This window comes from Artibeus jamaicensis, unplaced genomic scaffold, assembly GCF_021234435.1.
Source record: "Artibeus jamaicensis isolate MK-2021 breed Jamaican fruit bat unplaced genomic scaffold, CSHL_Jam_final contig_867, whole genome shotgun sequence".
Lineage (NCBI taxonomy): Eukaryota > Metazoa > Chordata > Mammalia > Chiroptera > Phyllostomidae > Artibeus > Artibeus jamaicensis.
The window spans coordinates 6,082,383-6,098,016 of record NW_026521995.1 but is presented as its reverse complement, the minus strand read 5'-3'; the positions used below and the strand labels follow the sequence as shown (position 1 = coordinate 6,098,016).

At 34.7% G+C, this 15,634-nt stretch overlaps 1 protein-coding gene across 2 annotated transcripts in view; it reads left to right on the top strand.

Moving 5' to 3' along the window:
* Positions 1-15,392, top strand: part of ENKUR (enkurin, TRPC channel interacting protein) — a 42,386-nt gene extending 26,994 nt beyond the window's left edge. For both annotated transcript variants that reach the window (XM_037125802.2, XM_037125801.2), the window contains exons 3-5: positions 2,863-3,086; positions 6,360-6,506; positions 11,137-15,392. In XM_037125802.2, coding sequence (XP_036981697.2) covers positions 2,863-3,086; positions 6,360-6,506; positions 11,137-11,307 — 542 coding nt within the window. In that variant the 3' untranslated portion in view covers positions 11,308-15,392. The remainder of the gene's footprint in view (positions 1-2,862; positions 3,087-6,359; positions 6,507-11,136) is intronic.
* Positions 15,393-15,634: the final 242 nt, after the last annotated feature.

The window sequence follows — 15,634 nt, the reverse complement described above, 5'->3', positions numbered from 1 at the left end:
CACTAACTTTTTCCCCTAGAGCAAGGAATATAAGGGAAAGAATAAACAAATGGTATTTCATCAAATTAAAAAGCTTCTGCCTGACAAAGGAAACATCAGTGTAATGAAAAGGGAACCAACCATATGGGAATATATATTTGCCAATTTTACCTAAGACAAGGGTTGGATCTCCAAAACATATAAAGAACTCATACAACTCTGTATCAGGAAGACAAACAATCCAATTAAAAAATGGGCAAAAAACCTGAACAGACACTTCTCCAAGGAGGACATTCAGAGGGTCCAGAGACATATGAAAAGATTCTCAGCATCACTATTCACCAGAGAGATACAAATTAAAACCACAATGAGAAACCACTTCATACTGATCAGAATGGCCATCATAAACAAATCAATAAAACAAGTCCTGGTAAGAATGTGGAGAAAAGGGAATCTTAGTACACTGATTGTGGGAATGCAGACTGGTGCAGCCACTGGGGAAAACAGTATGGGATTTCCTCAAAAAACTAAAAATGGAACTGCCTTTTGACCCAGCAATACCACTGCTGGGATTAAACCCTAAGAATCCTGAAACATCAATTCAAAAGAACTTATGCACCCCAATGTTCATAGCAGTGTTATTTACAATAGCCAAATGCTGGAAACAGCTTAAGTACCCATCAGTGTATCAGTGGATCCAAAAACTGTGGTACATTTTCACAATGGAATACTATGCAGCAGAAAGAAAGAAGGACTTCCTGCCCTTTGTGACAGCATGGATGGAACTGGAGAGTATTATACTAAGTGAAATAAAGCAGGCAGTGAAAGACAAATACCATATGATCTCACCTAGAACCTAATGAACAAAACAAACAAATGAGCAAAATAGAATCAGAGACATGGAATAAAGAACAAACTGACTAACCAGAAAGGTGGGGGGAGAAGGGTAAAGGGAAAGATAATGAAGGGTCATCAAGAAACATTTATAAAGGACCCATGGACAAACACGATGGTGGAGGGGAGAGGATTGAATGTGGCAGGTAGCAGTGGATAGGTCAGGAAAGAGTAATGAGGGAAAATAGGGACAACTGTACCTGAACAATAAAAAAAAGAAATTCCATAATTCGGTTTCTAACAGTGCTCATAACACCTCAGTAATACATTACGCAGGAAGAAGATATGATTTTTGTAGGTCAAAAACAGCAAACAATTTCACATATGGTTCAACTAAACATATACATTATAGTCTACATATCAAATTTTATTTTTTCTTCCTCCTACTATAATGTAAACTCCATGAGCACAGACAGGAACTTGGTCTTTTTTCACTGCTGTAAATGCAGTTCTGAGAGCATTATTTGGGACATAGCAATTGCTCAGCAAAAGTATATTGCATAAATTAATGAATAAATGAATATTCGAAACTCTTTTATAATGTTCCTAGGCATATAGATAGAACTAATATCAGAGGTGTATTGGTTTGCTGGGGCTCCTATAACAAAGTATCACAGACAGGGTCCCTTAAACAGAAATTTATTTTGTCACAATTCTGAGGTCTAGATCCAAGATCAAGGTGTTGTCAGGGTTGGTTTGTTCTAAGGCCTCTCTTCCTTTGTAGGTGGCAGTCTTTTTCCTCTCTCTTCACATGGTCTTCCCTCTGTGTTTGTCTTGGATTAGGACCCACCCTAATGACCTCATTTTAATTAAAGTACCTCTTTAAAGATCCTGTGTCCAAATACAGTCACATTCTGAGATAGTAAGGGTTAGATCTTCAACATATGAATATTGGGGGAAGACAATTCAGCCCATAACAAGAGGTTAATCCAGTCCACAGACTTTCAATAATATGTACACAGTGGGGCAAAAGTAGGTTTACAGTTGTGAGTATTCAAAACTATTCTCATATCGTTATTTATTAATTATACTAGTATTTACTAGTATTACAACTGTAAATCTACTTTTACCCCACTCTGTATTTTTTTATACTAAAAGTTATATAAACTCATAAAAATCTCCAGTGATAAAGAAATAAAGTCAAATTTCCTAGTGTGATGGGATTTAAGATTCAAGTAATGTTTTTTCAAGACAATTGTGTCCTTTAGCTCTTGGAAATAAATTGTAATTTTCTTACATTTTAATTTTTTTATAAACCATTTAATTTGGCTCTATCAAAATAGATTAATTGGCATGGTCAAGTTAAACACACTATATGAAAATGACCAGTTTCTTTTGCTGCTAGTGAAAAGAATTTGGCATAGAGAAATAAAATAATTGTGGAGAGCAGTATTTTTAGGAAGTAAGATGCAATGAGTGGAATGATATTGGAAACTTCACTTATATCAGTAATGTTTTGTTTGTTAAGCTGCATGTTTGGTACCTAATTATTACATGATTTTTATGGCTTATAGTAATAGTAGTTCACTTTAAAAACCCATAAACTCTTGGGTTTTCTATACATCAAATTTGTTTTCATTTACATGTGGTTTTACAGTAACTTTCTTCTGAAGAAGCAATTGTTAGTAATATTAACAGTACTCAAAAAAGTTTTACGTGTTTAAAATTTTTTTCAATGGGAAGGTTAAACTTTTATTGTTGAAATCTTTGTAAGAAAATATTTTCACAATAGCTAGTCAAAATGTATCAGTTACCAAGCATATGATTTGGGGTGTTTATCTTCTTCCCTTAGATTTTTATACAGTTCTTCAATTGATTATATTGCACTTGTTTTTTTGCACTTATGATTATTGATTTTTACCTTAAACATTTGACTACATTTTAAATTAAAACTTCAATATTCTAGTGGTAAAATAGTTGGATGTTATAGATAGCAGTGGATAGAAATGTTTATGGTTAATATTAACAAGGAAATGCTGTGCTTAACAGAAAAAAAGTTTGATCGGACTGAGCCCAAAAAGCCTCCTGTGCCACTGAGGACTGATCACCCAGTCATGGGAGTCCAGAGTGAAAAAAATTTTGTCAGTTCAAATGTAGCTGATGTCATTATGGGAGTAGCTAAAAAGCCTAAGCCAATTTATGTTGACAAAAGAACTGGAGACAAGCATGATCTTGAAACTTCTGGACTAGTTCCAAAGTACATCAATAAAAAGGTAATATTGTGATATATTAATTTTGGAACTGAAATTCAAATAATTCAAGTATAGTGTTCATAATGATTGTCTATATTATCATTAATAGGGTTCTCACTGGACAAATTATCTAGATTGCCAGATCTTATTCTGCTGAAATTTGTGTTTGTTGCAAATTGAATGTACTGAAATTTTAAATATATTTAATAATTATAACAAACATTCTCTAAAAGATATTAATTTTAGGAGACGTGGACAAATCATTAAAAGCACAGTGGTTACTATAAATCTAAAAGGAATAACCTTTCAGAAGATCCTAAGATTTAGTCACTAGGTTTCAGTGTCTTGGTAGCAGAATAAGAGGAATAAATTTAGAGCCGTCCATCCTATCAGAGTAGTATAACTAATTCACATTACTAATTCAACTTGAATATATTCAGTTGCTGTTAGTTTGAAGTAAAGCAGGCCTTGAAAGCACTGAACAACAATCTAGTCCCTTTGGGATTTTCATTTCTATTTGAAAAGGCACTAATCAAATAAACATATCATTTCATTGATGAATATGACAGAAACTTGGGTTTAATTGTTTAAATATAGAAGATCTTTAAAATTTTTTTAATTTACCAAAAATACTTTATAAAAAAATTTTACTTTGTATACTTGTAGAGCATAGAAGTACTTGAAACACATATAGTAAAATATGAGTGCAAAACCTTAAAGAATAATAATGCATAATAATAATAAGGTGTGGCAAAATTAGAAAGGAAGAAAAAAAGAAATAAAATTGTATTAATGGTGTAAGAGGGGCTATGGTAGTCCAGTGATCTACAGTAAGAAATCAAAACAGGACCCTTGAGACTGTTGTCAGAGAATGCAGCTTCTCCCTGGGCTGAAACACTTGGGAAGACTTCAGGAGAAGTCTAGGAGTTGGCAGCACATCAAGTTCTTTCAGGCCTCTCTGGATACTTCCTTTTTCTGTAGCCCCTGGAGCTTATAGCCTTTGTCCCATAAGGTATAGAAAAGCAGAAATTTCACTCTCCTGGCTCTTTAAAGCTATTTTCAGTCTATTATTTATCCACCATCATATAAAAACTCTTCTTTGATAGTCATACTACCTACCAATAGCCACACAGTCTGCCCCTCCTTCTGGCTGCCTTCTGCCTAAGCTGTCCACTTCAATGTATGTTCTGCCTTAAACAGAAAATTGAACTAAAAATACATCACAGAGGTAGGAAAATATTAAGTATGTGTACCTGTGCTTCTCTACCAAGTCATGCAAACACTAAGGTATTACTGTTCCCTTGGTGTTGCAGGCTAAGCAATCAGAGCTCATGAAAGACTTTACTCAACTTCCCACTTGTCGGAGTTGGTTTTTTTTTTTTAAATCTACTATTGATGAGTGAGATAGTAAGTTTTTTAAGGGCAATATCATTTTTTAAAAATGAGTAAACCTCATGTTTAGTTCCAAATAAAACATTATATGCCCATTTGTGCCACGAGAAACAATTTGTGAAAACAAACTAAAGCATGGATGATTGCCATATAGCAACAGTAATGACATCATTTCCAATTCTAACTCTGCCATTTACTTAACTCTGTGATCTTTAGTTATTAGATTTATCACAGGGTTGGAGTGAGAATTAAGTGATGTAAAATATATTAATTACTTGACATAATACCTGGCACCTAGTAAAAATTTAATAAAGAGTAGATATATATATGCAATTATTATCATCATAGTATGCATTAGCTTTCAGTGATCCAACACCTGCAAATATTTCAGATCACTGAAGCTTTTACCCATTTGTGAACTTGTTTTTTTTTCCTAAAATGTATCATGTAATTCTTTTTATTAAACAGGGTATACCAAATATAATTTAATCTTTTGTCATGATATTAAATTATTATGATGAACATCAGTAATTGCACTGAGCTTCAATGAGGTGTCGCCCTCAGTGTTTCCTAGGATGGACTGGACTGTTTGCCAGTGCACTGACTAACTGCAGTACTGAGCTCTTAGTGTTTATTTATAGAGTGCTTTGTAGCTTCCCAGGACACACTCACAGCTGGGATTTCTATCCCTTGTTCAGGCAGGATGGGTTATATTATGTTGTGGTAACAAATAACTCTCACATTTCAGTAAGTAAAAGCAACTAAGTGTTATTATTTGCTTGTGCTACATCTCCACTGAGGATTGTTGGAAGCTCTACTTCCTGTCATCATGTTATGACCTAGGCAACCCAAAACACCTCCCATCACTATACCAGATAGAAAAAGAATATGGCAAGTCATCCATTAATTCTTAAGGCTTCTACCCAAAAGGTACAGAGGTCACTTCCACTTACATTGGGCAAGTCAGGTAACATAGCTATCTACATCTTACTGAAAGGGTAAAAGGACCATATTCTGCTACCAAGTGCTCAAGAATCAGAATACTTATGAATATTTTGGATAACCACCACCTCTCTCAACAGCTGCTTTCTGAGAGAGAACTTCCCTGACCTTGTTATTTATCTAAAATAGCTCCTATTACTTTATCTCTCTTCATTGACTTTTATCTTACCTTGAAATAATATATAATATTATATATACATTATTTTATACTTTATTTTGGTTGAGTTTCTCTCACATTCCATAAGGACAGAAACTGTCTTTCTTATTCACTAATATACCTAGCACCAAGTACAAATAACTTTTTGAAAAATAAATAAGGAGTAGTTCTGTGTCTCAACACAGATATCTATTGCACATATTCATTAAACTGAAAGAACCGCAGCTGATCACTTCACCATCAGTCCTTGTAAACAGCATTTTTGCATTTCTCCAAACACTTAGGGCTCCAAGTCAACTTTCTCTTAAAGCAGATGTGCTTTCTATCTTTTGAGAGTTTGTTTTTATAATGCCTTGGAAGTATGTGTCATCTTTTATTTAACAAGACCTTTCAGAAGAGACCCCAAGATATTTAAGATATTTCAAAGTAAAAGCTGAAGCAGAAATAAGGAAAAGTCAGGTCTTAGAGGTAAAGTAAGGACTGAGTCATCAGCCAAGAGCAGGCACTGGAAACATTCAGAACAGAATAAATAACCTGCCGCAAATAACAGCTCAGTTGGTTTTAAAACAGAGTCGACTGGTTCCCAATGGGGAAAAAGTCATTGAATTTTGTCATTTTGAGTGTTTTAAGTAAAAGCTTTATGTCTGTACTATTTCTTTTTCTCCCACTTAATGGTTGGTATATACATGTGTATTAGAGTGCATTCAGGTTATTGATCTTTTTTTCTGAAAAATCCTTGTAAGGATTATGGTGTCACACCTGAATATATATGTAAGCGAAATGAGGAAATAAAAAATGCCCAGGAAGAATATGATAACTACATCCAGGAAAACCTCAGGAAAGCAGCTATGAAAAGGCTCTCTGATGAAGAAAGGGAAGCGGTGCTGGAGGTGAGTGTTCTGTAATTTCTGATCCTAGGACACTCTTTGGAACACCTCTGAAAGAAAGGTCTGCCATCCACAATTAGCAAAGCTAGCACTTTGACTCTGCAACCTGATGACTTTCTTTTGGTTATGGTGACAATTACATGCAGCAAAGAGGACTCTTTGGGGAAAACACACGTTGTAATGTGGGGGTTATTATTTGTTTCCAATTTGGTGAGCTTCTATTTTTTCCTGAAGTAGTGTTGTAAGGAAGCCCACCTTCTCCTTCAACAAACATGCATAAATAAGGGGGAAAACATTTTTATATTCATTTTCATGTCCTTGCATTTAAAAAAATAATACCCATAAAATAGATATTTTTCACTAGATGGAGCTCTAGAATAATTGAAACTGTCCCTAGACCAACGTTGTTTTTTCTTTCCTATAAGCCAATGTTCAAATTTTAAAGTAATCAGGTGTTCGATTTTACATGTGTTTTCTTTATTTTGAATAAAATTAACTTAAAGACAATATTTTCATTGAGTGTTTACTGCAAAATTTTACCTGAAGCATTTAAAATATTGGGGATCTGAGCAGGATTGTATTTATTAAGTACCTACTTTTACTCTGTTACTGTCATATTATCTCTTATAGAAATTAAAGTGGTATTTGCTATTTTTCAAAGCTTTCTACAAAGCCATTTCTAGTGACTTTTTTGAAATAGAAAATCTTGTTTTCTTACTATATTAATTTCTGTTGAAAAATTTATTTATATGTTATAAATTCTTAACATTTATCAGTGCCATAATATTCATCAATAAACATTTGTTAAATACCTGTTTCACATAAAGTATCATGCTAAGTCCCCAGGATATTAAGCCAGGCATAAGAAAATTTCTGCTGTAGGAATGTTGTGATTTAATTGATGATTGAATTAAATTGCATGTCTGTACAGACCCTAAGTTTTATAAGGTTCCAAGGCACAAGTGTCCACTGAAGGATATAGTTAGGTCATTTGCTGGGCCTTAAACTGCAGAGTAAGAGGGATCTAAGGGCAGAGGCTGTACTGTGTCTCTTCGTTGACAGCAGTTTCCCCAGTGCCCAACCCCCTGCCCAGTATAAACACGGTGTTTAATAATGGTATCCTGGAAAGAAGAAAGAATGACATGCTGGCAGGTGACTGGCAGACCCGGACTTGAGACTTGCATGTCATGTTCAGGAAGCACCCTACTCTTTGGCCCATTCTCTCTCTCTCTCTCTCTCTCTCTCTCTCTCTCTCTCTCTCTCCCATTTAGATTCTACCATTTTTAGAAAGTACATGCTTTTGTGAAAGCCAGAATTTTATATCTAAATGATGCCGAGAAATAGGGAAAAAGAGTTTCCCTCAGAATGAAAAGCCTCTTCCCTCTGCACCTTTTTGCTATAATGGATAAACTGCCCTTACTTTCTGATCTACACACTACACAGTTTCTTTGCATGCCTTTTGATGTGACACTAGCAGATCCTTCACTGTTGCCTTATTAGCCAGGTAGTGTAGTAGTGTAGCCGCTGTGCTAACAAGACCCCTAGCTCTGTTCCTGACAAGCCCTGAACCGTGCTTCCCTTCCTGGTTAAGCTTTGCCTATAGTTCTAAAAAATATGGTTGTATATCTCTGAGCAGGCCACGTTCTTCTGCCCATTCTTTACAAAATAACAGTCTTTTATACTTGGAAGGAGTCATCTGATCTAATTATTCCAAACTCATTTTCAGATAAGAATATAAAATGCAAATATGTTAATGGGTCTCATTTGTTCATTCATCCGTGGATTAATTTATTAAACATCTACTATATTCCAGGCACAGTCCTAGCCTGGAGGACACTATAGTGAGCAAAACAAATGCAGTCCCTAGCTGAAGAGAGACTGAAACCCACACCAGCTGATTCCCTGGCCAGTATTTTCTACTGCATTATATACATGTCTGTAGGAAATAACCAAAGGAAGCTCTATCAATCAGGGCTGAAGCAGGAAATAGTAGGCACACCCAGCTGGGACTCTGAAGAGAGTTTTGAAGCAACTATTTGCAGATATGAAGCAGGGCTAAGGGAGCCAACAAGGAACACTGAGGAACCCAGGACTGATGACAGTGGGAAGCTGCAGCTACCTGAGGCTTGAAGAGCAGGGCAAGAAACTGTAGTACCAGAGCCCAGTGAGAACTGGAGCCTAGAAGACCGGCCACCTGACAGATAAGACAGAACTAGGATCAGGTAACTTCGAGAGAGAAGCGAAAGAAAGGCCCCAACCTCTCTATCCCATCAGTGGGGCCTTTGGCTGAACTCAGGCAGAAGCTGGAGGACAAAAGTGCTGGGGGTGGAGTGTAGTCCACAAAAATCAACCCACCCACCTCACTCCTTGTCACAGTGAAGAACAAGAAGGTGAAGAATGGATGGGGTGGGATGGATACAAAAGAATCATGAAGCTGAATGAAGGTACTATTTTATGACTGCTTCTCTTCATTTGAAGTTTTTCCAAAATTAGCAATCTTGTTTCAGCGTAAAAATAGAAGAGAGAAAAATTCAGAAATAAAAATAAGGGAAAATCACTGTTACTGCAACGGATAAGAGATTTTTTTTTTGGTTGAGATAACAAAAGTCTTAAAAAACAACAAAGAGGTCATTTTAATGTAATATGAAACACTACTTACATGTAATTCCCATTTCTGACTATTGACTTTGATCCAAATGTTATTGTACACACTGGAAGATAAAGCAAACTATGTTTTAAAAGGAAATACGGAGAAAAAATGTAGCTGCTGTGACCACAAGTAATATGGAAATATCACCCAACTAAAAAATTAATAAAATTAAAGTATTAATTTAAAAATAATAATTTAAAATTATTAAATTTAAAATTAATAAAATTAAAAAATATATTGCCCAACAAAAAATGAAAAAGCTTTGCTATTTGAAGTGTATACATTTTCTTTTGCAACAGGCACCCCTGTGGAGCACTGTGGAAACGTATTTCTCATTCAACAGTGAAGGATGATGGAATCATAGAATTTCTATGAGAATTTCTTTTTGGAATGTATCTTGTTTACTATTAAGAACTATGTTAAGCCATCCCACTCTTAAAAACTTAACCTGTCTATTTTTCTTTCTGTCATTCTCCTTTCCCCAAACCTCGATATAATCTCACTCAATGGTTCAAAATTTGTTATTCTTTTTTCAACCGACCTATTCTATATAGTATGCCCCATCCTATAATTATTTTTACTTAAGCATAGTATAAGTCACTGAAATTTTGTTGTCCCCAGAAAGTTTCTACAAGATCAAATTTTTACTATAAGGCTTTATTATGAAGGCATTATTACCACATATAAGACACTTTTAAGTTTCTTCTAAACCTAAATGTTTAGCCATGATTTTCAAGGACCATATTGCCATGGCGATATTTTCCTTGTACTTTTAGTTTTACATTTTCTTTGTAAAAAAAAGTGATTTGATCATCCATAGTGAGTAAAAGAAAGTGTTAATTTACAAATTTTCATTGCATGAATTCAATTAGTGGTTTAATACCATTTTGTCAGTGGGGCTTCTAGTGCACTGTGATAAGAAATTGTGACTATGCAGAGATGGAAATAACTTTTATTTCTCCTACGAGATCCCTAATGTTGAATTTGTTGGTTACTGAGAATATAAAAAATTAACTGCATTATTAAATTAGCATGTGTGTTACGTTTAATGACATTTCCATCGTTTCTAGAGTATGATAATGGGAAGTAGAGATCCCTTGACTCTGTGGAGGAAGAATTCCAATATATTGAAAGAGATATAAAAGATAATCTCTTGTGAAACTGAATTTCGGCATTTTGTATAATTCCATTTAGTCAGGTCTAAAAAAAATATGGCCATGCAAGTCAGAATCAAGCCTTTTGATGTGATTTCTCTGTTGAAGAATGGGGATGATGGTTTGAAAAGAAAATCCTAAAAAGTTTTGTTTTAATTTTTATAAGAAATAATTTTCTGGCCATGACTGATGTGGCTCAGTTGGTTGTACATCATCCTGCAAACCAAAATGTTGAGGCATCAGATCCCAGGCAGGGCACATACCTAGGTTAAGGGTTCAGTCCCTGGTTAGAATATGTATGAGTGGCAACCAACTGATGTTTCTCTGTCATATTGATGTTTCTCTCCACCTCTTTCTCCCTCCCTTCCCCTCTCTCTCAAATCAATAAGCATGTCCTCAGGTGAAGATAAAAAATAATAACAAGTTTTTTTAAAGAAATGATTTTCTGTTCAAAACTTTTTTGCCTGACCACCTGAATTCTAAGTTATTGTTTTTACAAAAAAAAATTGTTGTGTGCTTAGTTTCATACTACTCATAACTCAGCACATGAACATTTGCTGGTAAAAGCAAGTACAGTAACATTAAAAACAGAGCAAATAGACACTCCCAGTGGGAACTGAGCACACAGTCAGGACAGGGTTTGGCCTCTGTACAGCATTCGTTGTTACTGTGGCCAAGTACTTGATAAATACATATCATTTTAAAAGTCATCTTTGTCCATTTTTTAACTTGTTTACATGTTTCTTAATAGTACAGTTTTCTTTACTATTTACAATTTACTTTCCTTTTGAAGTTTACTTTAGTATTTAGTTTTCTTTACCATTTGCAGGGGCTGAAAAAGAACTGGGAAGAGGTGCATAAAGAATTCCAGTCCCTCTCGGTCTTTGATTCCATGCCAAAGAAAACCCGCAAGCAGAAGCTGGAAGAAAAAATGAAGCAACTGGAACATGACATTGATGTTATAGCAAAGCACAAAATTATTTATATCGCCAATAAGTAATGATGTAATTTTAATATAGGAAAAAACATGGAAAACCTATAAATGAAACTAAGTCTTTCAAGGAGGAAAATACTATGAAAAGAATAAAAATAGCTTTTACCAGATGCTTAAGCAATGTTTAAAGAATAATTGGATTTTTCCTTACACAAGATAATTTTCTTTTACCAATTTAAAGTTTTACACGTATGTACTAATTAAACACTGATGTTATCTGTTATAGTTCTATAGTCTAAGTACTATTATTAGGTACTTGTTTCACATAAACATTAATTTCTGAGCCCTGAAAAATAAAGTCAGTACACAGTATTCACATTTTTCTATACTGCATGATTCACGGAACACATTAGAACTGTTGGGTATTTTGAATAGAAATAATGACATATACTTTCTTTACTACACCAAAGTATTTTCAGAGCACCACAAACTTAGCAACATATATTCTCTGGTAGCTCTCTCACTTTCAGCTATTCCCCACTGTACATATTTTCAGTATCCATAATGTTATTTATATTAGAAGGCTTATATTTGGAGGAAGAACTATTAAGAAGGTAACATAAAATCAAGGAAACAACTTATGAAATGTGTCATTAAAGAGAATAGCCTCCTTCCTGACGTCAAACTTTAAAAAACTTTGCTACTATATGTATTTCACTAAAATAGGATGTTACCTTTTTTTTTGGTTCTTCCAGTCTATGAACATGGGATATATTTTTGTCATATTTAATTTTTTCATCAGTGTTTTGCAATTATCAGTGTACAAATCTTTCACCTCCTTAGTCAAGTTAATTTCTAAGTATATTTGATGCTATTCTAAGTAGAATTGTTTTGTGATTTTTCTTTTCAGATTCTTTATTGTTAGTGTACAAGAATTGCAACTGATTTTTGTATGTTGACTTTGTATCCTGCTACTTTGCTGAATTCATGTATTAGTTCTAACATATTTGTGTGTGTGTGTGTGTGTGTGTGCAATCTTTAAGGGTTTTCTACATATAAGGTTATACAATCTGTAGCCAGCTAATTTTACACCTTCCTTTCTCATTTCGATGCATTTTCTTTTTCTTGACTAATTAATCTGGCTAGGATTTCCAGTATTATGTTGAATAGAAGTGGTAAAAGCAGGTATTCTTGTCTTGTTCCTGAAAGAGCTGTCAGTCTTTGGCTATTTAGTCCAATGTTTGCTGTGGGTTTTTAATATATGGATTTTGTGATGTTGATATAATTTCTTTCTATACGTAGTTTTGTGTGTGTGTGTTTTAATCATGAAAGGTGCTGTAAACATTAGTTTTTAATCTAAGAAATATCTTTCACCTGAACAATCAATGCATTCTTTCCTAGTTATCAAGCAGATTATGTGGGAAAACAAATAATGACCATAAGGGTACCTTAGCTAGAACAAAGTAAAAAAAGAAAAAGAAAATTAGTTTGTAAAAATTTGTCCAGCTAACAGACCTAATTCATTGTCATTCAACAAATACTGTCTCTTACTTGCTAGGAACTGTTGTGATTGCTGTACAGAAAAGTGAAATGGCTATGTTGGAAAACAAAAAAAATTACACAAACTCATTTATAATTATAAGTTGAAATTAGTGATTTGAGAGAAAAATAGAAAATTATCTAAGAGAAGATCAAGGAATTATTTAGTTAGATTTTACAGTTAAGGAGATGCTATTCTGAGGATGCCTTTCTAAGATCTGACATTTAAAAACAGACTAAAGAGTTAGCAGAAGTTAGGAGAGATGAGGAAATAGGGTTGTGGAAGGAAAAGAATTCTAAGTAAAAAGAATAAAATATCTGAAGAATCTCAGGCTGGGAACCCTCAATCTCTAGGGTAAAGGCAGGCATTGGGGCTGGCTTGGGCTTAGAGAAGAGATAAAGCTACAAGCTGAAGCTGAAGAGGGAAGCAGGGGGTTATTGATGTGTTTTAAGCAGGGTGCAATTGATATTTTTAAATGCTCACTTACTACATAGATTGTAGTGAAAGAATGAATGCATAGGGGAGACTATCATAATCTTCCAGGTAAAAAAAAAAGCTATTGATATAGACCAAACCTGTGGTAGTTAAGACAAAGAGTAGCTGTTGGCTTCATGAAATAGTTAAGAAGTAAAAATGTAATTTGGCGATAGATTGAAAGGAAAAGAAGAGAGAGGTTTCAAGGATGACAACCAAATTTCTGATTTGAGCAACTCAGCAGTGGAGGTGCCATTTTCTGAGTTGGAGAAACTTAAAGGAGGAGCAAATTGGAAAAGGTTACCGTGAAGAGCAAGAACACAATTTTGGACATGTTTCTATGTTAATCTTGTGGCAGCTAATTGGAAATTTAGATCAGATAGATACATGATAGATGATAGATAGATAGATAGATAGATAGATAGATAGATAGATAATAAATATTTCAGTCGGAAAAGAGATCTGGGGTAGGCCAATGAACCTGGGATATCAACAGCATGAATGAGATCACCTTGGGACATGTATTGAGTGAGAAGACAATAAGGTCTCAGCAAATCTTTCATTTAGAAGTCAGATGGGAGAGCAGGAAGGAGCAAGTAGATGAAAGAGTGTCCTGAGAGGTCAGAAGAAAACCAGGAAGCCAAGAAAATTCAGGAAAGGAGCACCTTTTCCCTAAGGTAGAACCTTGACAATTGGAATGAACTTCTGGACACTTTGGCTAAGCCTTCTCCTCCCCTGCTCTGAGCTGGCTACAGATCAACTTCTACATTGACTCCTCTGCTCCTAGTTTTATTTGCAATCCAAACTCTTATGTTGAAATTCTTTTTATCTTTCTCAATACATTGATGTCACTGGCCAATGTCACAACATTAGCATGTGATTTAATGTGCCTATTAATACAACCCACATGAACACAATTTGACCACCAAAGTGAAAAAAGCTTTTCAACAGCTCAAGAAAAAATTTCAGCAGTTAAGGAGGCCAATGCTGATTAACATCATAATTAACTCTTAAGCAGGCAATTTAATTTCAAGTTCTTAGTAACCTGTAGAAGGTGATTTATTCATAAACACTGGTTATTACAAATAGTCATAAATAAGGGATGAAAGAATAAAACCACTTTCCTGGAGGGTTCATTTCTTTCTGCTGAAAGGTGCTATAGTGAAAAAAATCAGCAGATTTGACTCTGACAGTAAGTTATGTAACCTTTGGGAAATCACTTCGTGTCCTTCAACCCTGGTTTCATCTGTTTAAAAAAACTGACCTAGATTTTGTTCAACCCTACTTGCAGTTCTAATGATCTAGCACTATAAAACTATATGACTATTTTCAACTTAGATCAAGCAAAAGTTTGGTTTCCCAGCTGATCAGAATGCAGATAAACACTAGACTTGAACATCCAGAGCCAAAGAGTTGTACCAACCCTCATCGACCCAACCCACCATTTGACATACTGAAAAGAATGTTAAGTAGAGCAAAAACCATCACAAGTGTTCATATCTTTTTAGATGAAAAATTTCTTAATTATAGTCATTTGAGGTTTGTGACCACAGAGTGTTCTTCACTGTAAGGATTTTAAATAGATGGTCTTTTTAGGAAACCAGTGCTGGAAGGAAAAAGGAAGGGAGAGCAGGAGAGAAGAAAGATGGGGAGAGGGACAGGAGGAGAAAATTTGTAAAAGAAATGGGATGTCTTTTAGCTGGAAAGAGTGACTCTAGTCATAGAACAGTCTCTCTGGTCTTGCCCCAGCCTCTATGCTCTTTGAAAATATCTCTGATTAAAAAATAAATCTTACCTTCATAATAAAAAAATCGTTCCATTGCTGAATGAGGACTGGAGTGGCAGTGGGTTTTTTTTTCACACATAATGTGCTTGATGAGAAAGAACTGAAATTAACAACAGACTAAATTAATGCAAATTATCCCTGAAAACTGAAGATAATGTTTCACAGGATTGGTGGAAAAAGGCACACATACATATAAATCTTAAACTGCACGTGCAGATATGACTTTTAGATGCAGGCTTTTTAGTGTAAAGGATGCTACTATAGGAAACAAGATCAGATGGTGATATATATGTTTGACTGCCTTAATTTAGGCACAAATGGGTGTTGTCTATGGAACAGGATACACACTTATCTAAATGATGTTGCTGGTGTGGAAAACATCTGTGGAATTTTTTTGGAATACAAGTATCCACCCCACCCCTGAACTTCTGCCACCAAGTTCTCCTTTCTTGAGACTGCCAAGGTTATCAATCTTTATGTAGCTTTCAGAAATGTTTTCTAAAAGCAATGAATATATATGTTCTCACAAAAATATACATGATCATATATACATATATTTCACTTTTTTTCAACTAAATGACAGCATGCAGTAA